Source organism: Pocillopora damicornis, chromosome 11 (assembly GCF_964200805.1).
Source record: "Pocillopora damicornis chromosome 11, jaPocDami1.2, whole genome shotgun sequence".
NCBI classification, from domain to species: Eukaryota; Metazoa; Cnidaria; class Anthozoa; order Scleractinia; family Pocilloporidae; genus Pocillopora; species Pocillopora damicornis.
In genome coordinates, this window is record NC_142680.1 from 7,223,383 (window position 1) to 7,250,254 (window position 26,872).

Below are 26,872 nucleotides of genomic sequence, written 5' to 3' on the forward strand. Positions count from 1 at the left end.
ATGAGTTTTCCCATTTTTCTCACTTCACTACAATCAATTCAAATTTTCATGTATATTTGATTTTACCTAATAATAATGGACGTCCTACACTACAAAAAGATTATAATGTTCAAGTGATCTTTGAAATACAATCATTGTGTGTTTTAGATGAGTCCATAACACTTCAGTTTTCCAAGCGTGTGATATCCTTTTTCGTTCATACCTTCGATAACACCGGTATCTCCAAACCTCAATTGCGTCACGGGAAGCTTGGATTTGTCTGTGATAAAACCGCTGTCCTCCCGCCAATTCCAATCGTTCGTATCGCAGTTGCAGCCAAAGTTTTTGTTTGCGCATGTGTTGTTCAACCCGCATGCACATTTGAATGGAACAGAGTCAGCTCCACCCCAGTAGGTCACATTTTCTCCGTCACGTGACACCCACCAGCCACGCATGTCCCCATTGTAAAGGAGTGCTGAATGATAGCAGCCGTACTTAATAAACTGCTCACAATGAGAAGATGAAGCTGTCAGGATTGCTAGCTGGAGGAGACTGGTGTCATGGTAAGTGACATCACGAGAATAACTGCCATGGGAATCAAACCCATCCACCAGCGTCATGTTTTCACTGTCGTGACTGACAACTGTCACTCCAAAGCCTTCCTTATCAGTCATGTCACAGTATACTTTGAAAGGTTTTACTCCACCCTCTCCGTCTGGGTCGATGACGTAAGAGCCATTTTTTTCTAGCGGATTGAAGTATTTGATATCACTGCAGGTTCTTCCTAAAATATTAAAATAATGGTATGGAAAACAGAATAATTCAATTTCAATATTGCGCGACCGTGATTCATATTTCCGTTGTGCTCACTTATGACGTCAGCAAGCAAGTGATTCGTGTAAAACTATTTCCTCCGCGAATTAAAAAAATTCAGGCCTGTACGGGATTTGAACCCATGACCTCTGCGATACCGGTGCAGCGCTCTACCAACTGAGCTAACATGCCAACTGGGAGCGGGACATGATGTTGGTTCTAAATAAACCCGTGAAGTGATGAAAGTCATATATTTGAACTGCGGATAAAGAAATGAATGAAAGTGATCCTCGCCGTACAGGCCTGAATTTTTTTCAGGCCTTATTTCCACTACTGCCTAAGTAGTGCACATTACTGCGAGGATCACTTTCATTCACTTCTTTATCCGCAGTTCAAATATATGACTTTCATATACTCTTAACCGTTTAAACAAAATTCTTAAATATACAGGGAAAACGATGAATTTCCAAAATATCTCCTTGTTTGCAGTGAGTTCCGAAAAATCCAGGTTACAGTGATAGGAGTTCAGTACATATTCAGTAACACAGCTCGCACTGTTTTAACAAGGAGCGCTTTCGCATGGAGACTGAAAGAAATAATAAAAATCATTTTTCAATTACAACTTTTGTTTAAATTGGCCTGTCCTATATATATAATCAACAAATACTCACTCCCGGTCTGTGATGGTAGAAAGTATCATTTGCAAGGAAGTGTTTAGTCGCTTTGTACTTGTCAGTAGCCAACAATTCACACAGATGAAAACTTTTGGAGTCAGGATACGCTGCCAAGTTCAACGAATAACACTTTGGTTCTTCAACACAAAGAAAGATGCATTCTAACTCATTTTCCACCATGATGGATGTAAGTTTTTCAGCCCGTAAATAACGAAAGGCATCTCGCCTGAAATTGCCAAAACAAACGTGGCCTGATGAATTTCGATAAAGCGAGCTACCTTGCATTGCAATCGTCAGTTTTAACAAAGAAGGAAAAAACAACCAGAATGGAAGTAGCAGCATGATAGTGACCCTTGGACTGTCACCGCTTGAAAGTGTTGCTTCAGAATATTAAACACCTTAAATGCGAATGAAAAATATGTCACTATTAATTGGTTATTGTCTCGTGCTACAAAGTAATGCTATTACTCATGACTCATCATCTGGGCTTCATCCAAAATTTTTTGCATGTACCCAAGAATTTTGAACCTTAACGAGATATTAGAAGAGAAGGCTGTTGGGAATACGGGTTTTGTTTTTTGAAATTTCTAGTACGTGCAGCCATATATATTAAAAAAGAAATGTTGTCCTCGTATGACATTATGAACAAAATATTTTCCCTTTAATTTAATTAATTTTTCCCGTAATTTTTCTTTCTTCATTTTGATTTCAAAAACTTTAGATAGCTTTTAGGAAATGTCAGCATGTTAATATGCAATGTAGATCCTAACTGAGGTAAGATTTATTTATCCACAAATGAAGCTTTCTTATAACAGTAATCAAAAGATTAGAAACCGTTTAGATTTTCTTGCAGTAATTTAGCAGTTAAGGACTTTTTTTAACTGAAAACTAGATACTTAACGTTATCACTTCTGCCCACGTTCCGTCCGTATCCTATATACCTGTCATTTATAAATAAGACAATAATGTTTTTCACATAAGTTTTTGGGATCTTTATGATCCTTTATGTATAAGTTTTTCTCGATCATAGTGTTGTCTCAAAGTTAAGTAAAGAAGAGAAAAGAATAACTAAAAAAGAGGCAGAAAAAAAAACTGGACAAAATAATAGAACGTACCAAAAATATACAATTCTCAGGGTGGCCGGAAAGATAATATGCCATTATAAATATGATTTGGTTAATTTGAGCATTGGCTCAAATGACAAACTTATTAGAGGGGTCTTCGTAGGTGGAATTTTAAAAATAATTCGAGACATATTTTCTTCGCTGTTCGAACTCAAAATACTGCAATAAAATTTTTGCAAAAGGACGAAAAGTAATTTACGTCGACGGTAATTACTAACCACCATTTGCGTGCAGTCAAGTGTGGCAGAGCAATTTCGCGTGATGCCTAACGCTATTTTTTTTTAATTTTTGTTGGTTGGTTTTTTTTTTAATTTTTTTCAAGAGCAAACACATTCAGTATTCTTTACATGTGGTTAAAAATCCACAGGAGGCAATCGCTGAGGCAGTTTGAGCATATTAATTGCCTTCATCTTGCTTGTTTCCGTAATTTCTTCATTTAGAGTGGAATATTTCTACTGTTTTCTCTGTTGTAAGATTGAGATATTTTAACTTATTCGAACAAAATCTTGGCAAAAAGACTTTTTGGTCCTCTATGTCACGGAGAAAGGATAAAATTACCAACCTTTTACTTGTGATAACTGTTCCTCTCGAAGAGTAATTGAGGTGAGTTTTGACCATTTAAACAGACAGCGTGGTTAGAAAACCATAATCCATTGATTAGTTTGAGCGATATGCATTTAAGGATTCTGAGTCAATGAGATCAAAAAGTGCCAAGAGAAAAACGTTATTGGCAAATTTATTTCTTTCAGTTTCAACTGACGAAAAATAAACAAGGATTAAATAATTCCAGTCATTTATACACCAGTGAACCTCTTGCGGATGGGAGAAACTCTTGAAACGAGCCAGCAGCTTATTGTCTTTTATCCTCTATAATGCGGTGTTATACAAGGACATCCAACCCTGAGAAAGCCGTAACAACACATGTAAAAATAATAGGGTCTTTTTTTCTCGTGTTTGATATCTCCAATCAGCTGCTTTCAGGTTGATAAAGATGAAGGTCTTTTGTAAGAACTTTTTCGGATTAAGAAGGATAAAACACTGAAAAATCCGTTTCGCTTATAGACAGTGACATTCAAACTTTCCTAGAAGGGGAAGAAAAAGAAAAACCGGAAATTATGTATTCAGTGGCTTTGGTAATGACATTTCCCGCGGCTGAGAGCGAAAATCGACAACTGAAATATTTGCCACAGGCCGATTTTGGCCGTGCACCTGAAATATTTTTTTGTGGGTAAGGACCAATTCAATAACTGACAATTTTGTATATTGAAAATTAGGCTCATTGTTTGTTTTTGTAGAGATTCAATGCATGTATTCATCTTGAGTGCGCCGACGCACTATCTGATCTTTATGTAGGGATTGTCGATCCTTTTATTTTCATCTATAATGAAGTCGACTTTTCTTGTCAGTAAAGGGCTCTTGAGTCTATATGATAAAGAATATAATGCATGGTTACTTGTAGATGCGAAATTTCTCTTCTCGTGTTCAACTCGACATCTCACTCGCTCGCTGTGAGATGTCAAAAGCGGGGCAAAATTACTCAATGCTGATTGGCTGGGACAGAGGGCATTGTATCCTAATAACAAGGGCACTTTTAGTGATCGACTCGGGCAATTTTAGGAAAACTTTCAAATACGCGAAAAAGCAATCCTTAATTGCCCTCGGGCCCTGCGATTACATATACAAAAAAAAGTCTTGATACCACGAACGCCTTACACAAAAAGCGAAGGAGAAATGGAAAGTAAGTGATTTTGTCCAAGTTGAATTCTAGTGAAAGTACGCTGACAATTTACAGTGCTAACGTATTTCAGAAGTAAGGGGTGCTGTCAGATTGAATTACGCGCCCTAAGTGAAACTTTCGTTTCATGCCACGCGCAGTTTTACCTTGGTATGGCCAGTTGACATTTTGAAATGCATGTTTAATTTTGCATTTATGAAATATTCAAGTTTTGAGCTCAGCTTGGATATTTAGTCATTAACTTTTGGATCGGGGTAAGTTACACTTGAATAAACAACTTGAGAGTTTCTGCTTTTTAAATTTGTTACGCCCAACAGGAAGCCCTCACATCTTGCTAAGAATTATTCAATTCCTTTTTTTTTAAATAAAGTTTACGAGTCCTTCCTTAATCTTTCATGCCGTAAGTAATTAAAAATCGCAAAAAGGGAGGGGCAGTGAGGATTCCTGAGCACAGCAACATCATAAAGATAATAAGAAAAAACACTGAATCATCACACAAAAAGGCTGCAAAACACCGATACGATCAATACCGCAACATGCTTTTCACTGCGGCCATGCATAATTACAAACACGACTGGATATTTGCTGAAGAACCAAACTGAAACCCAGACTGCATATTAGCATCCTCTGTAGAAAGCTCGATTAGGTTATCCGGGTACGGTCGAATTGAACTTCAGCCAGTCGCTAACAAGAGTAAGCGATTCAAAAGGGAGACTCAGAAACCGTGTCTATCTACACGATGGAATAACTTTGTCACCAGTATTGCAACATACAAAAATTAAGGCTCTGCGACTACATATGCTTTGTTGAGTCACCACTGTATCTAACACCAATGGAAGGAATGGCGATTGATGCACACATACACTGTTCTTGTTAAAGCACTTAGGTATTGTGGAGCTAGAAATGTTAAAGTAAGCTCTTATGTTTCCAAGTGTTCGTGACGTGTTGCAAAGCTGAAAGGAACCCTTTTCCCTCAAAAATCTTTACAAATTCAATAATACGTTGGCCAGTCGTTCTTAAAGAACAGGTAGCGAACAATTACACTTTCTTAATTCTTCCTTTATTTTTTGAACAACACTCCGTAACTCGCGGAACGAAACAAAAAAAGGAGGCCACAACCCGTGCGGATTCGGGAGTATTGGACAGCGCTCCCTGTTATTTTTCATGGATTTTTGGTTGTGTGCGATGCGTCGCTATGTAGTTTTCTTGTTGGTTTTTTTCATTTTAAATTTTTTTCGGTTTGGTCAACTTCAAGCAACAAGCGGAACAAAAACATTGTTGTGTTGACATTTCACGCGAAGTGTAGAGGATGTTGAAAATGAGGAGGTGGGCGAAACGTTTTGATCAATACAAATTTAACAAAGGTATAATTTTTTTTATGTATATCCACAAGAATAACTTAAGTCTCAAGGATATCAGTATACTTGTGTAGAACGTGATAAAGCTACTCCATTTGAATTATATATTTTTTTTTAATTTGTAGGTGTCGATACCCTGCTCTTTCTGCTTCTTCTACTTTCAGTTCTGCTTCCCCTGTAGTTAGTGGCTTTATACTTTTCACAAAGCATCAAACTTATTTTCTTTTCAGGTGATGATTTCTTCAGAGATTATATGACAGTTTTATGACTTCTCTAAGAATGATGTGCTAGCTGTGAATACCAAAGTGAAACCAACCGACTGCTTATCTTACTTCCTAACCGACTTCCCACCATTTCTCCGTTGGTGTCAGTGTAAGAGACGTAAACATTACTTTTCTCTCCAAATATGATAGCAAATTAAGGTTCTATTTTTCATTCAAGATTTTTTCAAAAAAAAACCTTGGGTTCCTATGATTGGATTTATTTTCTCTGGATAGGCCATTTCAATACACGTTAAAATGAAATGTTTTGGACCTTATTACCGTAAATATCTGTTTCATTTTCACGGCGCAAAATCTGCTCGAGATAAAACTTCGATTAATGTGTGCATGAGTATAAGTGGAATGTGCAAAAGATTTGTTATACAACGATTATCGACAGGCGTTTAGAGAAAGTTTCCAGCGTAAGAATTTTTACCCACCCCTTCGCTAATACTCCAACTGAGCGTTCCGCCATCTCATGCAGCGTTGCTATAGCTTTGTGTTGTCATTCCCAGTTTCCTACCGCACCAGAAGACAAAGGCGCAGTCGTTTTTCAGCTCTCTCAAAATGAACCACAATGGCTTATTAAGAGTAGGTATGACTTGCACTAACATTTTTTTGCTTTCAGCAAAATCAATATTCATACAGCAAACAATGCAACTTAAGCCTTTATTATCTATCTTCAAGTTTGCCGCAGCTTTCACAGCTATTGGTATAATATAAGAATGATAATATAAGTACGCCAATAAATATTTCTCCGCACTGGAATTCAGGCAGTTGGTACACCTGCAAGAAAAATGAAAAACGAACACTTATCAGAATTTTTCGGACATCAATGCTATCCGCGGCTAGTGTAAAACTGCAATCCACACAGTCACATGTTCTTTCTTGCACTTTTGGCCCGTCTCGTGTATTCACTTGGTGCGTTCCTATTGGCTCCTTGCTCTATTCTCCTTTATTCTAATTGCATATTGTGATGTTTTTGGTTTGGCGACACTCATATTAAAAGCGCTCTTAAACGTATCCAATTTTCTCTTTCTTCCAATCTTAGCGTCGTAAGTTCGGTAAAATTGTTTTTCATATCTATTGACATGGTGTGATGCTACTCTGGTTTAAAGATTTAATGAATATAACCGAGATGTCACAATTCATAGAACCAACCAACGCTTCGAAAGTCCTGTCTAGTGCCTTTATCAGGGGTGAAAACTTGTATCCCTTAGCACTCTGCACAGGAGATCGAAATCTCAAACTCGATGGAAACACATTATATTCATTGAATCGGTGATTGAAATACAAATGGCAACCAGCAGGACAATCAGACATGATTTTATGCTACTCGGCTTTAAAAATGTTTATGAATGTAACAGGGAAGTTACAATTCACAGACCAACGTTTTGACACTCTAGTGCCTTCATCAGGGGTCACTGAAATTTGTCTTACCAAGTTCAAAGAAGTTGAGCTTCAATCTTTCTTCGCCACACCCTGGCCAGTACACCAACTGCACTCCCTCCCCAGGCCATCCACCGTTTGGATGAACACAGAAATTGTTCTTCAAATTCTTCAGGTTATTGTGTGTCGGCAACCTAAAGTGATCAAAATACTATGTAGGAGTAAACCATTATTCTCCACGAAAAGAGATATACTTTAACTGGAATATCAATTAATAAAACCGTTTTTTCCACCACGAGATATTAACCACACAAAGGAAGTCATGAACACAAAGGTGTTTTTGCCTTGTGTGGGAAAAGACCCGTAAAGAATTTGGTGTTGTCGGTGTGAAAAATGCTTGGAATGCTATTTAGGTTTTAAAGAGAAACGTGCAACTTCCTGATGCATATTGGAAAGCAGATGACTCAAGGCGTTGATAAATGGTGTAATTGGAGGAGAAAGAATTAGCACGAATGGAATTATATGAATTAGGTTAAAATATGAGGCAAAAGTTGTCATGTGAATTATCACGACAGAAATAGTATGAATTAGGTTAAAATATGAGGCAAAAGTTGCCATATGAATTATCACGAGAGGAATTGTATGAATTAGGATAAATATAAGGCAAAAATTATGTCATTAGGTAACAGCCTTTGCATCTACAACATACCTGACATGTCTTGAAATGCTCAGATCGCATTTATCCTTTAACATAAGTTTCTTTCCATAAGTAGGGTTATTGTCTGCCAAAAATAAGAGGGAAAAAACAGACAAACAAAGTTCGAGTCTCAAACAACGGATTGTGTGTGACGAACTTACGAATCTGGATTCAAATTTTTCCAAGAAGTTTCCATCGAGACAAACCATCTTCGACAAAATAGTTTTTTCCACTGGAAATTTTAATATCTCATTCCCTGGAAATGTTGGTACACGGGCAAAGTGATCTATCCCCGAAGAAGGAGAATTTTAATGGGTCAAGGCTGGAAAGGGGAATAACACCTTCGGAATGTTGGTGTTTACTGAGAAAATGTTAAGGGTTCACTGCTGAAATTTTGCTGTTAATCGTAGCCCTTAGAAAACAGAAACAAAAACAACGAAAATAGTCAATAATAATTCAGATACCGTTCATAAATGATACCAAAAACAACAAAATGCAGTGTAGAAAGTAAAACAAGAAAACTGTTACCTTGTGGACAAACTTCCCTCTTGCTGCACTTATGATAAATAACTCCATCCTGGTCGAGAACAAAAATCTGATCGGTTGCATTACAAGCCGTGCCTTCCTTTTTGGTGAAGATGAGATAACTGCCGTCAGGAGGGGAACAACCTCCTTTATTTGGGGCCACACAGAAGTCACCGTAACTTCGTATTCCGCTCTCTAAAGAAACACATCAAATCGTCACTTCGATGTACCTAGCTTGGTCAATACGCTATCAGGTATAATCAGGTATAATAACTTACCAGGGCAAGACATGCAGTCTCTTTCATGCTTTGTCTGAATGCTTGGATCACACAGTTTTCCACCGCAACGTCGTTTGGGGTTTGTACATGTTCTGTACCTTCGCTGCTTACCAGGCTCGCACAATTTGTCACAGTTTCCCCATTCACCCCACTCGGTTAGTCCGCCATCCACTGAATACCAATACAAATGTTCAACAAATACCACGGGATAGAAGAAAAAATTTTCAAACAAAATTAAGATCTTGAGAAATCCATAAACTTATTTCACGAGGATTACTATTGCATTTGTAATTAGCGCATGACTCTAAAAGGATAAAAAAGGCTTACCAATACCTTAAGACTAGTTAGGTGCAATCCTATTCACTTATCTAGTTCATCAGGCTAAAGTGTTTGTATGGAAAATTTCTCGCCTGCACGTCGCGGGCTCGGTGTTTACGATCTAGATTCAACATTGTTTCCGTTCAAAAATTTGGTTAGTGTTTTTTATGAGAGCAAGCAAAGCCCGGATGTCGTGATCTCGGTTTTTGATTCCAAGGTCTCTGTAAATGGGCTTACATTGTCACCATTAGCAAATACTTAACCCCGCCTGCTATAGAGGGTCTCGCCCTGTTAATCTTGGCTATCGATTTCGGGCTGAAATTCCTCATACGACCTGTGACTGGGGTAAAATTGCCTCTTGCTACACCTAACTGACATTTCCCATAACAACAGAAGAAAAAATTCGCCTCGCTATTCGGGCCAGCTGGTGAGCCGGTCACAAAAGGGGAGATCTAAGAACCCAAGCAGAACCACATAAGCAAAACAAAATTGTAAAATGTAGAAACAGTGTGGAGTAGTGATTGTTCATACCGAACTGGCCCAGTTTGTTGTACTTAAATTTAGGGTAATTCCCTGCGTTTACGTCAATACCTGGTTTTCTCTCCTCGTCACAATCATCCTCATTTAACCAGTACCAGATCACTCCTGGATTTTGCATTCCCCCATACCCAATCCAATCGGACGGATACCGGTCCGAGCCTCCCCAAATGATCGAACCCGACGGGTAGTAGGTTGTGCTGCTGGATGTGGTCAGCAGAGCCTTTTTCTCAGTTCCTTTGGCGTCAAACCACGGCATTCTCTTGTTTAACGACTTCCACCAGGAAAACTTCCAATCGTCAAATTTCCTCGTTAATTCGACGTTGGTTTGCGAATTATCCGATGCCATGAAGCTTCAATAAGCACAGAAGAATTGAACTAGTTAGCGTGTGAGTGAATGAGCGAGCTAGCGGGTGGGTGGGTGTATGCGTGTGTTCAAGCGTTCGCGTACGTACGGGCACGTGAGTGAGTGGTCGAATAAGTGAGTTCAGAGATCAGTTATTTAAACCACTAAAGGCTCTTTACGAATCACGTAACAGATTAATGAATAACCTAACAAATGAATCAGTTGATTTCACTTTGTTACACCGCCTGCAGGTTGTCCAACGATGCTATCATAAGCCACAATAACCAGATGTATCCCGCCTACAGTACTCGTATATTGTACACTACACATTATTTTGTTTAATGCAGCACCTTTTTTTCAAGCAGAACGTTGCTGCAGCTGTCGCGAGTGATAGAGCTTAACAATCATGACTATCATATGTAAACTTGCTGTAGAATACGTTGGGTCATCCTGGACGTGAAGTAATGTGAATTTTTTAAAATATTTGACTAAAGTTTTACAGTCACCACCAATGGTAGAGTAAAGCTATCAACAAGTGAGTTATTTCGAATAATGTAAAGAACGATTTTAAAACATCCATTTTTCAAGACGTACCCTCATTTTATCGGGAGAAAAGAAAGCCTTATTCAAATTATGCATCTACAAAAAGTGCACCTCGTTTCTTGCTACATACAGTTATTAGCTAGTTTACTTCAACCACTGATCTTGTAAACTGCGGATGGAATAAAGTTATGACCTTTGTCTTAGAATAAGAATCATCATTCTCTTTCCTGTTTTCCTACCTGTAAGATGTAGGAGCTTCAAAAATCCCTCCCCAGTGGCGTCTAGAATGAGCATCCAGCATGTACTGGAATGTTCCATTGTTGTTCAGGCTTTTAATACTGTCTGCTAAGTCTAGGATGGAGTAGTCTCGATTCAGTCCTGGATGAAGGACATTTCTAGAAATGACAGAAATATTTATCAACAAACCGTGATCGCTTTAATAACTATTCACATAAATTTACTTTCTCAATAGGGCAACGTCCTTACACAAACCCGGCTAAACACATTTTAAAACGCATCTTTTTCAGGACTGGACACAGCATAAAAACGCAATCGTTAATATTTATTATGTAAATAGTTTGAAAACTAAACAAAAAATGTCTTGCCATTAATACCATTACCAACATTATTGTATAATTATTATTATCATTCTTGTTATTATTTCATCTTTTTGCGATCGAAGAGCATTGACCAAGTCACTTTTGGCTTTAGCCTTTCATCTCATTGGTTGAGGAGGGGCAAATGTTATCCATTACTACCTGTGAGGGACCTGTGCTCGAGTCCAGCTATTGTGAGCACTCGTCACAATAAGAGTGAAAGCTCCTTTTGCTGTTGTCATATCACAGTAGACTGGGAGGTACTGGGTATCACTGGTTTTTACCAGTTGAAAACTATCGTCATACTTGATACCAGCTCTCACTCCATGTAATTTCAAATCGTTACAAGATAGCCTGTTGAAAGAGGAACGAGTCTAAATTATAGAAGTGAAAGAATCAAAGGTGAAAAACTTAAAGGTGCACAACTCGTGCACTTTTAACAAGGGCAATCAATTTTTTTAAAAGTCATCGTTTGCAAAGGTAAATCTACGCCCACGATAACTTGGTGTTTCATCAAGATACAAACGTTTTTGTGAATGCTGAAGATCCACTTGTTTCACAAAGCAATGGTTTGCTATTCTTCCAGAGAAATTAGGGAAATTACATATAAATATCTAATTTTATGGAAAAAGCCTTTTTCAACTAGAAAAACTTTGTAAGGAAGAGATCTACCAATATAACTCTTATACTGAACAGTGCATATGACGTGATACTTATATCTGTCCATGATAATGTTGAAAATTCGAATTTCACCTTGTCATTGAATGACTGGCAAAAAAGAGTATACGTTTATACCACGGCCACAGCCTTAACTTAAGACATATGCTAATCAAAATAATCTGCAAATGACTATCTGGACGTAAAAAAAATCTGAAGTTCACCTAGCACCCTCTCTCATCCAGTATCGAACAACATTCGGTTTTGGCTTCTCTTGCTCCAGATACGAGGCGGAGCTAGCGCCACTGTTATACACCAAGGACCCTGATGAGTAATCCACAGTTGATGCACTGCTTAATAAAAGATCGTTAGATAATCCCAGTCTGGGCATACGCTTTCCCAAGTTGCTGTTCTCATCCCACGAGTCGAAGTTCTTCACGATTTTTACTTTGGTTTGTTTGTCGCACGTAGATAGGAATGTATAGTTACGTGGTGCTTCCCAGATCCCTCCCCAGCGGCTGTTGCCGTCTGCCTCAATTCGGTATTGAAAGAATTCCTGCTTGAAGACAAGGCAGAACAAACATAAGTGTCAATCGAAAATATTGCATTCCCATGATCAAAATATGGTGTAAAACGTGAGTGACTAAGGCAAAGCTAAACCAATCATGAATAAAGGGGGTAAAAGCTGTTGGATGATTTCGTATGGGCACCAATTTGGCGGAAAACGCGAGTGACTAGTGCAAAGCTAAAGCGATCATCAATGAAGGGGGTACGTTTCTTGAGAAAAAGTGGTGCTGCGTCTGTTGGGGAGTATAACAAGATAATTTGGTTTTATTGACTCAGTTGATAAAACCAAATCATAAAGCAATCATGGATTTCTTGCGATAAATATTTGAAAATTCCTCTATAGTGCAATCCTGGGTTACTTCCAACAATCACTCTACAGTTTTTCTTTGATCGCGTCTCCATGGAAAATATCAACGTCTTTAAAATCCATATATCAACTCAAAAGGGACATTGGCCCACGAAGGGGAAAGCAGTCGGATGATTTCGTATGGGCACCAATTTGTAAGAAAACATCATCATTTATTTTCCTTCGACAAATATACTGAGCGTGTCCTCGAAAATCACCCCTCGATCCTTAAGAAGTCAAACTCATCTCATTGCGATGGATTCACCTGAGCTTTGTCAGAGTCCTTTATGGCGTCTGCAAGCCCCAGTATGGAATAGTCATCCTGTAAAGAAGGTTTTTTTGAGTTTCTTTCTTTGATGCTGTCTTTGTCCCACCCACTGTGGGTCTTACTAGTCACGAGTAGCGTCCAGGGCCCTCCCTCAGTCGCAAAGTCGCAATACGTTTTAACTTCATGCTGCCCAGGAGGTTTGATCGCGAAAACTCCATCTGAAAAAGAAAAAGAAACAAAATTCACGGTTACACTTAACCCTGGGAAAACTAATCAGCCACGCGCTTCGAATGCCACCCTCAACCCTGCCTAAGGTCGCCCTACGATGGACTCCCGACGAACGACGAAAGAAAAGCTGTCTTAGGGAGACTTGGAGAAGAATCGTTGAAAGGGGATATAAGGGACGTAGGCTGGACGTGGGGACACCATAACTAGCAGGCAACCGACAAAAATTAGTGGCGATAAACATTTTAATCGAAATCAAATTTTTCGACCAAAATACTATTGTGGCTTTTTCATAGCTCGAAGACAAATTTAGGTGATCACAACTCATTACAGCCATTGTGGCTAAATTAAAGCACAACCAATGTAATCAAACATTTCTTCTGACATTGAACAAAGAACTATTCCAATAATTTTGAGTTATTGGATTAAACAACTCAGCCTCGTAAACCATACCCAGACTTACTTGACACAGGGTTTGTCAGGAGCCCTCTGAAGTATACTTCTTTACATGAGCTAGGAATTTCAAGAGGTCCCTCTCTCATCCAGTACCAGATATATGATGGCTGACGCTCCTTCAGGTGACCGTTGATCCATGGAGCGGGGTGGTATTCCATATCGTCCGCTACAAAAATATATCAACTATCAAATTATTATCCGAAATAAATGTTTTGAAAGGATCCGATGAGAAAGCATACACTATATCTGTTCCTTTTTCCTCAAGATTAACGCTGCACTTCGCTTCAGGTGATTTTTACCCGAAGTAAAACGTGGGAAACTTTTGTTAAAAACTTTGTTACAAAAACATTGGTTGTCGGAATGTTTTCCTTCGAAAAATTGTAAAATAAATGTTTTCAAGAATTTTCAAGCCGTAAAAAATAACTTAGACGACTGACAGGAAGACTAAATGTAAAAGGATAAATATATATTTCATCAGACTTTCCTTGACACATCAATGATTATCTCGAAAATCAGAATTAAATGAAAGAAAATTTATTTTCTTCGCTTTCGGTATTTTTTAAAGAGTGCGTGGGAAGTCTATTGCTTGTTTATTCTATAATAGTAAAGCCTATTCACCTGTTATTGTACCCCACCAATTTCGCTGAGCATCATGGGATGTAGTTAACCTGGCATCAGAAATCCATGGCATTCTTTGTTCAATTCCATTGTCTGAATATTCCCAATTGTCAAATTTCTTGACCAGCTCAATATCCGTTTGTTTGTTGTTGTCAGCTGTGAACGTAAAACCTCTGGGTGCCTTCCAGATACCTCCCCAGCGACCTGAAAAATAAAGCATCTTTCTTCAGATTCATTCCAGGGCTGACCATGATTTAGATTCATATTCTGTTTAATGGTCTCTAAGTGTCCTCGTGCATAAAACTCCACCGAAACACAAATAAACGTGTGAACTGTAAAAGGGTACGAAGAGCCACTACGGTGTCAAGTGATGTGAGATTTGCCCTTACATTTTAGGACGTATGGGCTTTGTAACCAACAAATGAAGGGAAAGTGGGAAGGGGCGGATGAAGCCCCTTTTAGTTCATTTAAGTCTTTTACCCTTTTTGGAAAAAAGAAATTTAGTGTAAGTGATGAAAATTTTGGTGACATAGTATCCTCCATGTTGGTGATCACGACAAGAATTGTGTTCCTCAATGTTTAGCTTAAAAAAAAAGGTTAATTAGCAATTGCATTTCGTGCAATTGTTTTCTCTTTGCTAGCATATTCCCCTGCAATGTTTTTATTGAAATCATTATTTGGCGATTTGTTAGAAAAAAAAACCACTTCTGCCTTTCATGTTGACCACACTTTGTTATTGCGGCTACGGAAACTCGCCGTGCTAGCCAACCCCTGCCCTGCCCGTTTGAAAGGGATCAAGGTTCCTTGAGTATAATGAATTACCTCGGATCTGAGCTTCTAATCGATATTCAAACGTAGAGCCAGCTACTTTGATATTATCTTTAATACTGTCTGCATACTGCAGGATGGAGTAATCATCAGTCAACTTCGGAGAGTTTGCGTTTCGTAATTTCACATTCTGTGCCGTCCAGCTGTTAGTGTGACTGGTAACCAATAGTGTCCATCCTCCACCGTCACGCGACATATCACAGTATGCCATGATTGGCTGGGAACCTATGGGGTAAATCTTGTAGACGGCATCAGGATAATTGTGATTCGTTTCTTCGCCAACTTGTAGTAGGTGACGGCATGATATCACCTCTGAGTAGCAAATACAAAAATTTACAATAAGTATTATTTTGCCATTGGTAAAGTTTTTGCTATATTTTTCCATTGGAATGAAAACACGGGGAGACGTGCGATGATGTTGGTGGTGATGTAACCGCTGCTAATAAAAGAATAATTATCTGAACGACTCGTATAAAACGAGATTTTATCTTCCATGTTCTTTTATTGATCTCTCTACTAATTCAGACACAAAATTCCAGATTCCATAAAAGTACCAGTAAAATCGGCAAATGGATTGGCACCAATAAGTCAGATCTCTTTTAATCTAAAGGCAAAAAGTGAAGAGTTTGAGCCAATTGAACTCCAAAAGGTCAGGATCTTTCACAACTTTTTGAGCCGATCATTTTTACTCTCGGTCTTAGAAAAGGTATAATACGATACCTGTGAAAAGGATTAGGAATTTGCACATGAACAGACTTGTTCCCGTGATTTCCCCTTTCTATTTCGGCACATTCCCCTTTGTAGCACTAACATTTTACATAAGAAAATTTACTATTCCATTTCTCTTGTAAGATGCAATAAGAATCACACTAAAAAATTGCGACACAGGTTTTAAGAATATTTTTCTAGCCTCACAGAGTAATTGCTCTTTTGCAGTTCATATATGAGAGGACTAGTTAAATCAAAGAACAGAAAAAAGAAAGTAACAGAAAGTTTTAAAAGTAGATTTAAATTCACTTGGACAACTCTGAGTATTGCAATCCTCTGTCTCGTGTCGTTGTTCAGAGCAGTTAGCCCCTCCATGTAGAGGAAATGGATTGTCACAGAAGCGATGTCTTTCTTTTTCCACCATCACAGCCCTTGTCACAAACAGTCCATGAGGACCAATTACCCCACGCTCCATCTCGAGGCACCAGAGCTGGAATGAAACAGTTTAATAAATGCAAGCATTACAAGTGAGACTGTGATAAACAAAACCTTAGCACAAAGCGATCAATTGTCAACCAAATTTTGTTTTATTTTGTGCCATCTTTCAAGGCATTTTTAAAAACTATCGATTGTGGAAAATTTGGAAGAATACAAAAACATACTCTTGTTATTATCATCGGGAATCCTTGGAATATGCTTAATTCAGCAAAACAGAATAAGAAATGAATCTGTCACATGAGTTATAAATTACTTCTGAAACGGCAAACTGACTGATAATTATATTACACCTTGTTCATCATGAGTGGAAAACCTAACCTAAACTTTCCAATTTTGTCATTCGAAACTATTTTTAACCTTTTACCTGATGCACAACCGTCCTTCGAATCAAATCCTCCCTCACAATGACACACCTTTTTGTTTGTGCAAACCTAAAGAAATAATGAATACACATCAAACACGACATGAAAATTCTGCAGAAAAAAAAGGTATTTCTACACAGCACTTGGGGTAAGAAATAACGCTTTTACTTTTTAGTGGGACTGCACTTGTACACTTGATTGAATTTCTTGTGTGCGCGTTTGTGTTTGTGCGTTTGTTTGTTTGTTTGTTTTTTGTTTCATACGTGATCTTATGAGCATGATGCTCTGCTGTGACTAGTTGTTTTTCAACAACTCTGATTGGTGCATTTCGATCCTTGCTGTTTCACTCAGTGATTTGCTCCCTCGGTGGTCCGCTGTCCGCGGTCGGACTTCGACGGTCGACTTCGAACGTTAATTATCTGTTTTATCATTGGACAAGTTTTGACTGTATCAGGAGTTTAATAAACAAACAACTTAACACTTTTCACTTTAAACAGTTGCTGATACACACTGAGTTGAGTACTGTCTGAGTTTCTACGTTTTGCTTGAAATTAAACAAAGCATTTTCTGAAACCAAAGTAGCATTATTTTGAGAATCGAGCATAATTTGAGCATTTTTTTGGCGTAAAGTGGAATTTCTAGGAGCATAAAATGCCAGTTTTAGCAGCATAATCGGGAAAGGCCTAGATTCTTCCCTTACCGGATAGATAAACCATCAAACTAAGCCTAGGAACACCACTTAGACAAAATAAGAAATAAATAAACATATTTTTGACATCTGACTCGGCGGGAAGTCTTTATGCAAATCTCATAAAGGACGTGACTTTAAAGGGATTGCAAATGGGAGGATATTGTTAGGAAAAACTGTTTCTCGCTTTTGAAGGCGAAATGATGGCTGCAACAAATTTGACAATAGGTGTAACACAGACAAAAGCATTTGAAGATCTGATATGTTCTGCTTCATTGTATGGTAGGTTACAACAGCTTTCAACTTCTTTATCAGCACTTAACATTCTTCTCTCCTTCACGGCATTTTTTGGGAATTTTTTCATTCTTGTTGCCCTACATAAGGAATCTACCCCGCATCCACCTTCCAAGCTGTTCTATCGTTGTCTGGCAACAACCGATCTGTTGGTCGGTCTTTTAGTTCATCCCCTCAGTGCTACTCATTGGATGTCCACGCTTCATGAGAAATGGAGAATTTGTCGATACACATTTTCTGCATGGTATTCAACTGGCTGTATCTTATGCTCAGTATCCTTACTGACGATGACAGCTATAAGCGTGGACAGACTTCTCGCCTTGCTGTTGAGACTGAGGTGCAGACAAGTTGTGATTTTAAGGCGCCTTTTGGATTATATCTGGAGTCGCTACTTTAAGTGGTCTTTTTGACTACATTATAACGTTTTGGTTTGACTGTGTCAATACGACAATTTGCCTGACAATCTCAATGGTTTCGCACGCAAAGATTTTCCGGAGTCTTCGTCATCATAGCGCCCAAATTCAAGAACGTGTTCTGCAACAGCCGAGCCAAACAAATACACTGAACATGGCGCGATACAGGAAGGCAGTGTACAGTGCATTGTGGGTGCAATTAGTGTTAGTTGCTTGTTATTTACCGTATGATACACTGGTTATTGTGCTAAGTTTAAGGAAAACCAATTTATCAAATTTCATCTTCACTTGGGGTATAGCACCAATATTAGTGTCCTTTAACTTGACATTAAACTCGTTCCTTTACTGCTGGAAGATTAGTGAAGTAAGACAAGCAGTAAAGCAGACAGTCAGAGAAGTGCTATGTTTTATACCGAGTTAGTTAGTCCTCGAGTTATTCAATGTTGCGTTCTTTAATTTAGCTAGTACTCTTCGATTTTAATCCCCGATAAGAAGAAGCTTTGTCAAATCCGATAGTGAACCAAACAATGAATATTAAATCAGAGCTGGTGATTAAATTCGTGTAATCAAATTTAATTACCCTAGCGTTCTTCATCGTCTTAGTGTGAACCTTTATAATGTCAGCTGGTAAATGTATTTAAAACTTTAAAAAAAGACTTTAAAAAATTTCGTGTAACTTTTTAGAAATATTCGTTGATGCGTAAACGAGAAAATATTAAAAAAAAAAAGATCGCGATGCCTTGCTAAGTTGTTTGTATATCGAGGTTTTCTGTATTTTGTTGTAAATATAATTAGAAAATAAAGGTTATTTACACGCCTGCATTCACCAATCAGTTTTTTAAACAAACTGAGACGAGATCTTTTCTCTAAAGCATTACAAAAGTGGCGGAGGAGATTGGAATTTTCATTGAGCAGCTGAGGTTCTATACAAATACATAAATTAGAGAAATGTTGGCGGAAAAAAAAACGAAAACATTGCATGCGACTAACTTAAAAGGTAATTTGGGTATCCGGTAATCAATTAACTTTAATAAGTAAAAAACATAATTTATCAACACGCGATGCCTCGTCCTTACAATGAAGTTTTCTCAGATTTCCCTAAAATCCTGAGGTCAAGCCGGAACCGTTACCTGAACACTACCCCCCAATACCTTTCGAGGATGTCCCATGCACTTATACGCTTTCTTCCAAAAACTTTTCTCGTTGTATTCAACAGCCGCCTTATTATGTCTTATCACAATTCTAAAGCTTTAAAAACACTTTTACAATCAATGCATAACAATGCATATTATAATATTAAATAAGGACTAACTAACTTAAACAAAGCACTAATTGAATGCCTTCCCAAAAAGAAACGTTGAAGGTTTTTCTCTGAATATATTCAAACTAGGAATAAATTGAATTGAACACGGGAGAAAATTACAAAGTCGATGAGGGCAGAACCTTCAAAATATTGCTGGTTGTCACCTTTGGGGATGCCAGTAGAATACCAAAGTCATGGTTGCACCATAGATTATACTTGGGCGGAAGTGTAAGATATGCAAATAAGATTACTCAAATACTCAAAATGTCACAAAATTGGAGAACAACTTTATACAAATAAAAATGCCTTTGAGAGAATTACTCACTCGGATAGAAAAATTCAAAGGAGACAAGAATGATTACATCGAGACAATTGTGGTTAATGATTTGTATATATATGCATGGATCCTTTATTCACCACGCCCCCTATGGAGGTTTTCAGGGCCAATACAAACAAATTGCAAACAAACAATATGAATGAACAAAGCGTTTTATAAAATCCCAACTGGCAGGGGCAGAGCAGCTGGCTATACTCAAAGTGCAGCCAAAGATTGAACCCTGGGCAAACGAGAACAAATCAAGGGAGTATCAGGATAAAAGGCTTGAACGCGGGAAAACCAAATTACAAATTCAGCACCCTAATTACTCAGTCACACGCGGGAACACCAAATTACAAATTCAGCACCCTAATTACTCAGTCTTCTGACGAGTTAGAGGATCAACATGGATTACAAACAAAGAATTTGAAAAATTCACCCTAAAACATAGACTTACCCCTCTTCCTCCGCACTCCTTGTTTTTCATCACTGGACACTTTCCGACGTTGAGGGAATCAAACGTCTGACACTGGTTATCTACACACATCTGCAACAAAATGCGTTAAAGTTCTTGCCGTCATCGACTCGTCAAAACTCGGAAAACAAGGTTTAATTTACTAGGTTACATCTCTTTTCAGTAATTCTTTCGTATAAAAAATTCCTCTTTTTTAAGTATCAGTTGTGGCGTAAACGGCCCTTGAAGTGTCACTTAAAAGATAACTCGCGCAAGTACCTGCAGTTTCAAAATCATTCCAAGCATTTTCTGCCAGACATTTCTAACAATTTAGGCTCTTAAAATTTCAGGAATCTGGGTGTTAAAGTAACCAGTGCTCCCTTACTAGTACTTCGCTATCTTCTCATCATTTTTTTCTACCCGACAACGTAGTGATATTGTAATGATAAATTATTAATGGGTGGATCGTTCTGTAAGCGGAAGGGCTAAGTTTTTCAGTGGTACCTTATCATCTCCACATTTTGTCCCTTCTCTGACCATTCCCTCACCAATGTCATCTATGGACTTCAAGGTTGCAGCACTGTGGGAAGAAAGAACGCGTCAGGTTGGTAAATTTTCATAGGAATCTGTGCTGTACCGCCTTGGAATGGAACTCTCAGGGGTAGAAAGGTAGATACCGTCTAAAGTGGTCCTAGAGGCCTTGTTTGAAAGAAAAGCTCGCTAACGAGAACATAAGGTGGAAGGAAGCAAAGGGAACCGCCAAAAAATAGACTCCGGCGGAGGTTTATAGTTGAAACCCTATTCCCTACACCCTATAGGTGTGGTGTCTCCAACCACCAAAAATTTTGATACTTTTTGATAGATAATTTACCACCCTTACTTTATACAGTGCTTTCCCTTGATAATTCTTACGGCTTGGTTTTTCCCTAGAACACCGTTCAAGATCTCTGAATTTAGTATAAACGCATCAGTTGATTGTTGTTTAATCTTTAAGAATATGTTTACTTACTGGTGCTTTTTTTTGCAACAGGGAAGTAAGTGAAAGTAATACCTGCATTGTTTTCCGTTATCTATACTGATCTTAGTGTACGTCCATCCGTAGTCCACAACAGGTTTATCTCTGTTGTCTTCACATTGCAGTTGACCGCATAACACGTTTCTGATAAAATCAAAAAAAAATTGGAAAACTGATAAATGACGTTTACAAAATGTACGTTTAATTTTCAAATGTCAGTGGTTGCTTCGAAACCATTTTTTTTTACCTCAAGATAAAATTTAAAGAAACACAAGCACGTCGATATTAGGAATTTTGCAGCGTTTGCGTACAGAATAGTTTAGAGGCTGTTGATACATACAGTAATTTCGTTTTCCTTCATCTCTATAACCATTACCATTTATAGTATATATTGCTAAATGTTCAGTCTTGCGGTCTCTGGTCGCTAATAAAAAAAATCATAGCCTGAGTAACCTGAGTGGACAGCTGCCCTTATAAACGTCTTGAAACACAAATTTTTTGGGTACTGTTTCGCAGGCTGCCCTGATCAGTTGTAATAAAGATAAATGATTGTGGCCTTAAACCTTTGATCCCTTCGGGTTGATTAGCATCTAATTTATCCATAAAATATCACCTTGAATCAAACATTAAAGTCATGAGAATAGATGAAAGATCATCAACTAAAGAAGGTCTTGATTGTTATACGTATTCTCCTTGTCAGCCCCACAAGAAACGTATAGAGGATGGTATAGAGAATGAGCGTACTGATGTTAGCGTTTAAGGCTTAATTCCTAAGAAAGATTTAAAATCAGATCTTTTTTCATAATACTCTGGTCTTGTACCTCGCAGCGCATGATACATTTCTGAGTGGATCACATGTGCCATATCCATCCGCTTTAGTGTTCAGTATGTTATAACATCTTTCGTCGGCATTTTTGGCGGCTGGAAAATTAACAGAAAAGCGAAAACGATAGAAGTGCTAGAAGCTCAGATCTGAGAAGATAAATGTTTTTTTTCATGAGTTTAAACTAAAAAACCACATAAATGCCTACCTGAATAATTAAAGATGAAGGTGTTTACAGGATTATCAATTTGAGTTGTTGATCTGATACATTCAATTGTAAGGGAACCAAATTTTGCATAGATATGACAAATAAATCTTACTCGATGGTTTAACACATAAGATGTGCGGCTATTGTGCGAAAAATGAGCAAAATTTCCACTCATATTTATGTTCAACCATCGAACGCCTGCGGCCTTATCTAAGCATCTTGTTGATCACATATGGCGCGTTGTTCATTCAAAATTCTAGGTTAAAAGGCTACAGAAAATATCTCATTTTGGTTGGTTCTGTGCGGCCTTTTTTTGTTTCACTTTCTATCCATATTTTTACCCTGTTCTACAGTGTTCGTAGTGCTGTTGCACATCTTGTGCATTCCTATAGTAGAATGATGGTAAAGTGGTAAAACATAGTAGTAGTGCAATAATAAAAACAATCATTTCAACGTACTGGCTCCCCACAAATCCTTGCACTGAGTTTCGTGAATTTCGCTGCATTTTCCTTGATAGCAATGCGACTAATTAAAACAAAGAAAAATTTTTGTTTCAGTCAACGAGCATGTTGCAGTCAGATGATAACAAACAGAAATGGCGGAGGAAGATGCTCTCTTATTGACACAAGCTAGCGTACAACTTCTCTAGTCTATTTACACACAATGGCTCTAGAAAGCTTTCCTTAAAAGGAGCACTTGTGCGCTACTTTCTATTGCCGTGGAACTTGTGAATGACATTTTCGAAAGAAAATTTCAGGGCTAGGATTTCTCTTCATTAAATCATTTACAATTTCCTTGTTTTCTTACAAATTCTTCTATACGAGCGAATATCGTCCTTACTTCCTATTGAATAATATAAGATTACGGTAAAACTCCTTGAAAACTTGATAGCGTAAAGAGTAAAGGGGCCTTTAAAATCACCATTTAAAATATTTTCCATACATTGGAGTGTTGTTTGTCTCCACTCTCTGAATAACCTGTCCACCGCTGACCATCATCACTGTAGTACAAGAAGAAGCCAGTCACCCAGTCATACCAGTTTCCACGTCCCTGTATCAAGATTTTGTTCACCGTTCGTAGCTAAAATATGAAAAATAAGCCAAAAGTTACTGAACATCGATATTTGATTACACTTTCCCGTAACTTGGAGTCAGTAATGTAGACGAAGAAAATCCGTTGAGACTAACGTTTTTTCCGAGTTTAAACTTTACTCAAATCACTTACAGCGTCAAACGCATCAAGAATGTAGCTTGATACTGTGAAGCCCAAGTGTTTTCTCTCGTTCCTTTAGCTTTCGATTATTATCAACCTCCCTTTTTTAAGGATGCACTTCGCAACGTTCCGCTATATTCATTTGCGCCAGACTAAACTAGAACCAAATCAATTTTAAGAACAAAAGAAAAGAAGACAAAATGTTGTAAGAGATTATCAAAAAGAGGTAAGAACTCGGAAGGTAATGTACGAGGAAGATTTACACGATATAAGATACATTGAACGTGACGTAATGTCTTTCGAAAAACCTTTAGAACAGAAATTACATGATCAGATAAATTAAAAATTGAACGTACCTGTCCAAGATCAACCTGTAAGTACCCGTCTCTTTTCTTATCTTTGGCACACCAGTACTTTCCGTTATGCAACCTGCCATAATGTGGGAGATCTGCTGGTCTGTATGAAGACGCAGTAATTTGGCTGTCTTTGATATCACCGCTCTGCATTCCAAGAGGGTCTATACATTCTATATATGAGAGAGACATTATTGCACCAGTGATGTTTCAGCACCTCTCGATTGAGTTTCGCGAAAACAAATCCTACGTTTGTAATATGACTATGGCCTACCGGAAAAAATTGACAGTCACAAAAAGCCAAAATCAGACTCCAAGCTTGATACATGGGGAAAATTGTAACCGATGTTTCTTCACTTCTAAAATTTCAGTAAGTTCTGCAAGCGTGTAGGTAAGCATAATAAATCTGCCACAGTTGAGTTCGATTTGAAATCAAAAATATCATTTTGAACGAAAAGTACACAAAACGAAGTTCAATTACCACTTTATTGCATCCAAATTTGAGATCCCAAATTTAATTTCCCAAAAAATATCTTAGTTACGTTATTCAAAAACTCCTTGATATTACATTCATCATTTTCTTTTTAAGAAAAAAAAGTATAGTTTCAAGAGTAGGTGAGAGTAGTGACGCGCAGTTTGCATGGTTTATTGCTTGGGATTTGCACGCGCTTGAAGCGCGTGTAATGTTGCAGTAAACGCGATAGGTACTCTATATACCTTGCTTTGCAAACCATATTTCTAGCCGTTTTTCGTCGCATCCCGACCATAATACCATATGTCTGTCGACGCCGGGCCAAGCTCCATAAGTATGGATACATTTGTTACTCTTTAGATGCTTCAAAGATCGTCCTGTCCAAAAAGAGAAAATATATAGAGAGGGAGAGAAAAAAAGATAGTGACACACTTGTATTTTTCGATCGGAAATATCTCAAGGAGACGACGAGAACTCGTGCTAAAATGGATCAAATCAGTATCTGAGCACCTGCACATCTACTATATTTGTCTTTACATTTGCAAGCCTGTTAGTATATAACTTTCACAATGAAGGTGTTTAAGCAAAGAAATGATGTATGTTGTGAAGACGATGAATTAATTCCGGGTATCACTTTCGCAAAAAGGCTGAATGATGCATTTTCTGAGCCCCCTTACTGAAGACATTCACGGTACTTCACGAGGGAAAAGCGCTACATTGTAAATAAATCTTACCTGATGTTCGCTCAAATTTTGAATCTTCAACTTTACAAGTACTGCTTACAACAATCTTCGCACCATTACCATCGCCGCCATTCTCAGGACAGACTATCTTCCCACTGCAACTATGACGTAAAACCCCATCGGCATCAAGCGTGAACTGAAAGTGACTTTCCGTGCACTGACCTGGTTTGTATATCAGACGGTCGTTGTCATTTGGCGAGCAAGACTGACTTGATGGAGTGAGACAAAGATCAAGACCATAGGACTTTAGAGGTGTTGGAGCAGTTGGACCAACTGTGGAAAACAAAGGCAATTAATTTATAGCTTGATTTTTTAGAGTGCCATAAGATTGCCAGAAATCCATAAACATAACGCCAAATTAAAAACAAGGTTTTATAAAACCATATCATTGGCGTGTTAGCCGCTAACTTATTGAGGTCGCTGCGCATACACAGCGTCAGATCTCAGCAAGTTTATCATGAACAACTGGCAACAAACAATCAAGTTTGTATTTTTCCTCAAAATCACTCTTGATATTTGATACTTGATATTTGCAGAGTGGATTATTTACGAGTGTAGCCTAAACACGAGTTTTTATGGTGACATGATCTCAGCGATTCATAAAATTCGTATTTTTTTCTAATATTTCTTAAATTCCTCAAAGGTTTTAGAAGCACTAACTTTTAGGTCAAAATTTCTGATTGAAGTTACTGAATTTTTTTATTGACCCTTATTGATAAACAGTGTGTTAACTTGGCTCTTAATTTTCGAATTGTTTCAAATTTGAGTAAAAACTTGCTTCTCTGGTCCCATCATCTAGGAATTTTTACATTCATTATTTGGACTATCCGGAATTTGCATTATGTGCGCTATTAAGCCCAGTTCTTGCGAGTCTGGTTAACCGAGGCTCTACTGTAGTACTTTCCCTACCACATCTCAGAAATTCTTTGAAATCAACATTTGGAAACAGAAGAACACCTTTGCCGTCTCAACCTTTTAACTCCCATGAGTGACCAAGAGAGAATTTCCCCTTACAACATCAATACAAGTGATGAGGGTAAAGTAATATGTCAATCATGGGATTGTTGGTTGATTCAATACCAAATTCAACAAACTAACAACATAAGAATTGCATGACAGACAGTAATTAAAACTGCTAATAAGACCTTGGGTATGAAAGGTTTGGATAACTTATAAATCAATTAATTATTGCTCAATCACTTATCTATGAATTATTATTTTATTTTTTATACACTCCATATTATTTTTCAAAAATTGAGACTGGCGAGGAAAAATAAAAGAAGTCAAAACAATTTTTTCCATTACAGGAAAACAATTAGTTGCTAACAATTGAAATTTAATCTACTTCAAAGCACTGTTAAATCTGTCTATAGTAAAGGATGACTCATCATCGTTGAGAGCATCTCAAGTGGGAAAGAACTTTCCCTACAGTGCGGCAATGAAATTACGTTAAAATTACCCTCATCCGTTGAACATCCCAGAAACTCAGTTCTCAGGCAAGGCCAGCCATTCCAGTACTGAGGATTGATACGAAGATATCGAGCATTGACTCTTGGAGAGAGAGGTCTACTTACCACACTATAATAGTTAGTGTTTCCAAGTATAACCTTTATAAAAATATAATGGTCATCGCATTAATTAGCTGCAATAAAGGATCAATGAAATTAACATAAATAACATTAATAAACCCATCATTCCATGTCCAGATTGGTAAATGATATTTGGGGACAAAATGTAGTCAAAGAGAGAATTGCAAAGTATAATATTCAATATAAGGCGAAACAAAAATAAGGAGGGAGATGATATAAAAAGCGTGGAGCAACTAATGGTAGGCTATCATAATTTTCAGTGCAAGCATGTCTTAAATAAAACA

At 37.8% G+C, this 26,872-nt stretch overlaps 2 protein-coding genes across 2 annotated transcripts in view; both read right to left on the reverse strand.

The window, feature by feature from the left end:
* LOC149037256 (neurexin-4-like) lies at nt 1-717 on the reverse strand. The gene has a single exon (XM_089187522.1). It carries the CDS (start codon nt 651-653, stop codon nt 144-146), a length of 510 nt encoding a protein of 169 aa, XP_089043648.1. The 5' UTR covers nt 654-717; the 3' UTR covers nt 1-143.
* Nucleotides 718-6,595: 5,878 nt separating this feature from the next.
* The window catches only part of LOC113677083 (uncharacterized), a 32,066-nt gene continuing 11,789 nt past the window's right edge, over nt 6,596-26,872 (reverse strand). The window contains exons 20-44 of the mRNA XM_089187520.1: nt 26,459-26,606; nt 24,991-25,272; nt 24,502-24,633; nt 23,788-23,957; nt 23,162-23,299; nt 22,678-22,744; nt 22,010-22,109; nt 21,225-21,332; nt 20,678-20,753; nt 20,177-20,266; nt 16,708-16,774; nt 16,155-16,335; nt 15,132-15,449; nt 14,310-14,513; nt 13,699-13,857; nt 13,008-13,228; nt 12,054-12,385; nt 11,335-11,526; nt 10,816-10,971; nt 9,742-10,040; nt 8,833-9,003; nt 8,558-8,749; nt 8,042-8,114; nt 7,384-7,526; nt 6,596-6,729 (exon numbers count right to left, since the gene is read on the reverse strand). Coding sequence (XP_089043646.1) covers nt 16,238-16,335; nt 16,708-16,774; nt 20,177-20,266; nt 20,678-20,753; nt 21,225-21,332; nt 22,010-22,109; nt 22,678-22,744; nt 23,162-23,299; nt 23,788-23,957; nt 24,502-24,633; nt 24,991-25,272; nt 26,459-26,606 — 1,476 coding nt within the window. The 3' untranslated portion in view covers nt 6,596-6,729; nt 7,384-7,526; nt 8,042-8,114; ... (9 more) ...; nt 15,132-15,449; nt 16,155-16,237. The remainder of the gene's footprint in view (nt 6,730-7,383; nt 7,527-8,041; nt 8,115-8,557; nt 8,750-8,832; nt 9,004-9,741; nt 10,041-10,815; nt 10,972-11,334; nt 11,527-12,053; nt 12,386-13,007; nt 13,229-13,698; nt 13,858-14,309; nt 14,514-15,131; nt 15,450-16,154; nt 16,336-16,707; nt 16,775-20,176; nt 20,267-20,677; nt 20,754-21,224; nt 21,333-22,009; nt 22,110-22,677; nt 22,745-23,161; nt 23,300-23,787; nt 23,958-24,501; nt 24,634-24,990; nt 25,273-26,458; nt 26,607-26,872) is intronic.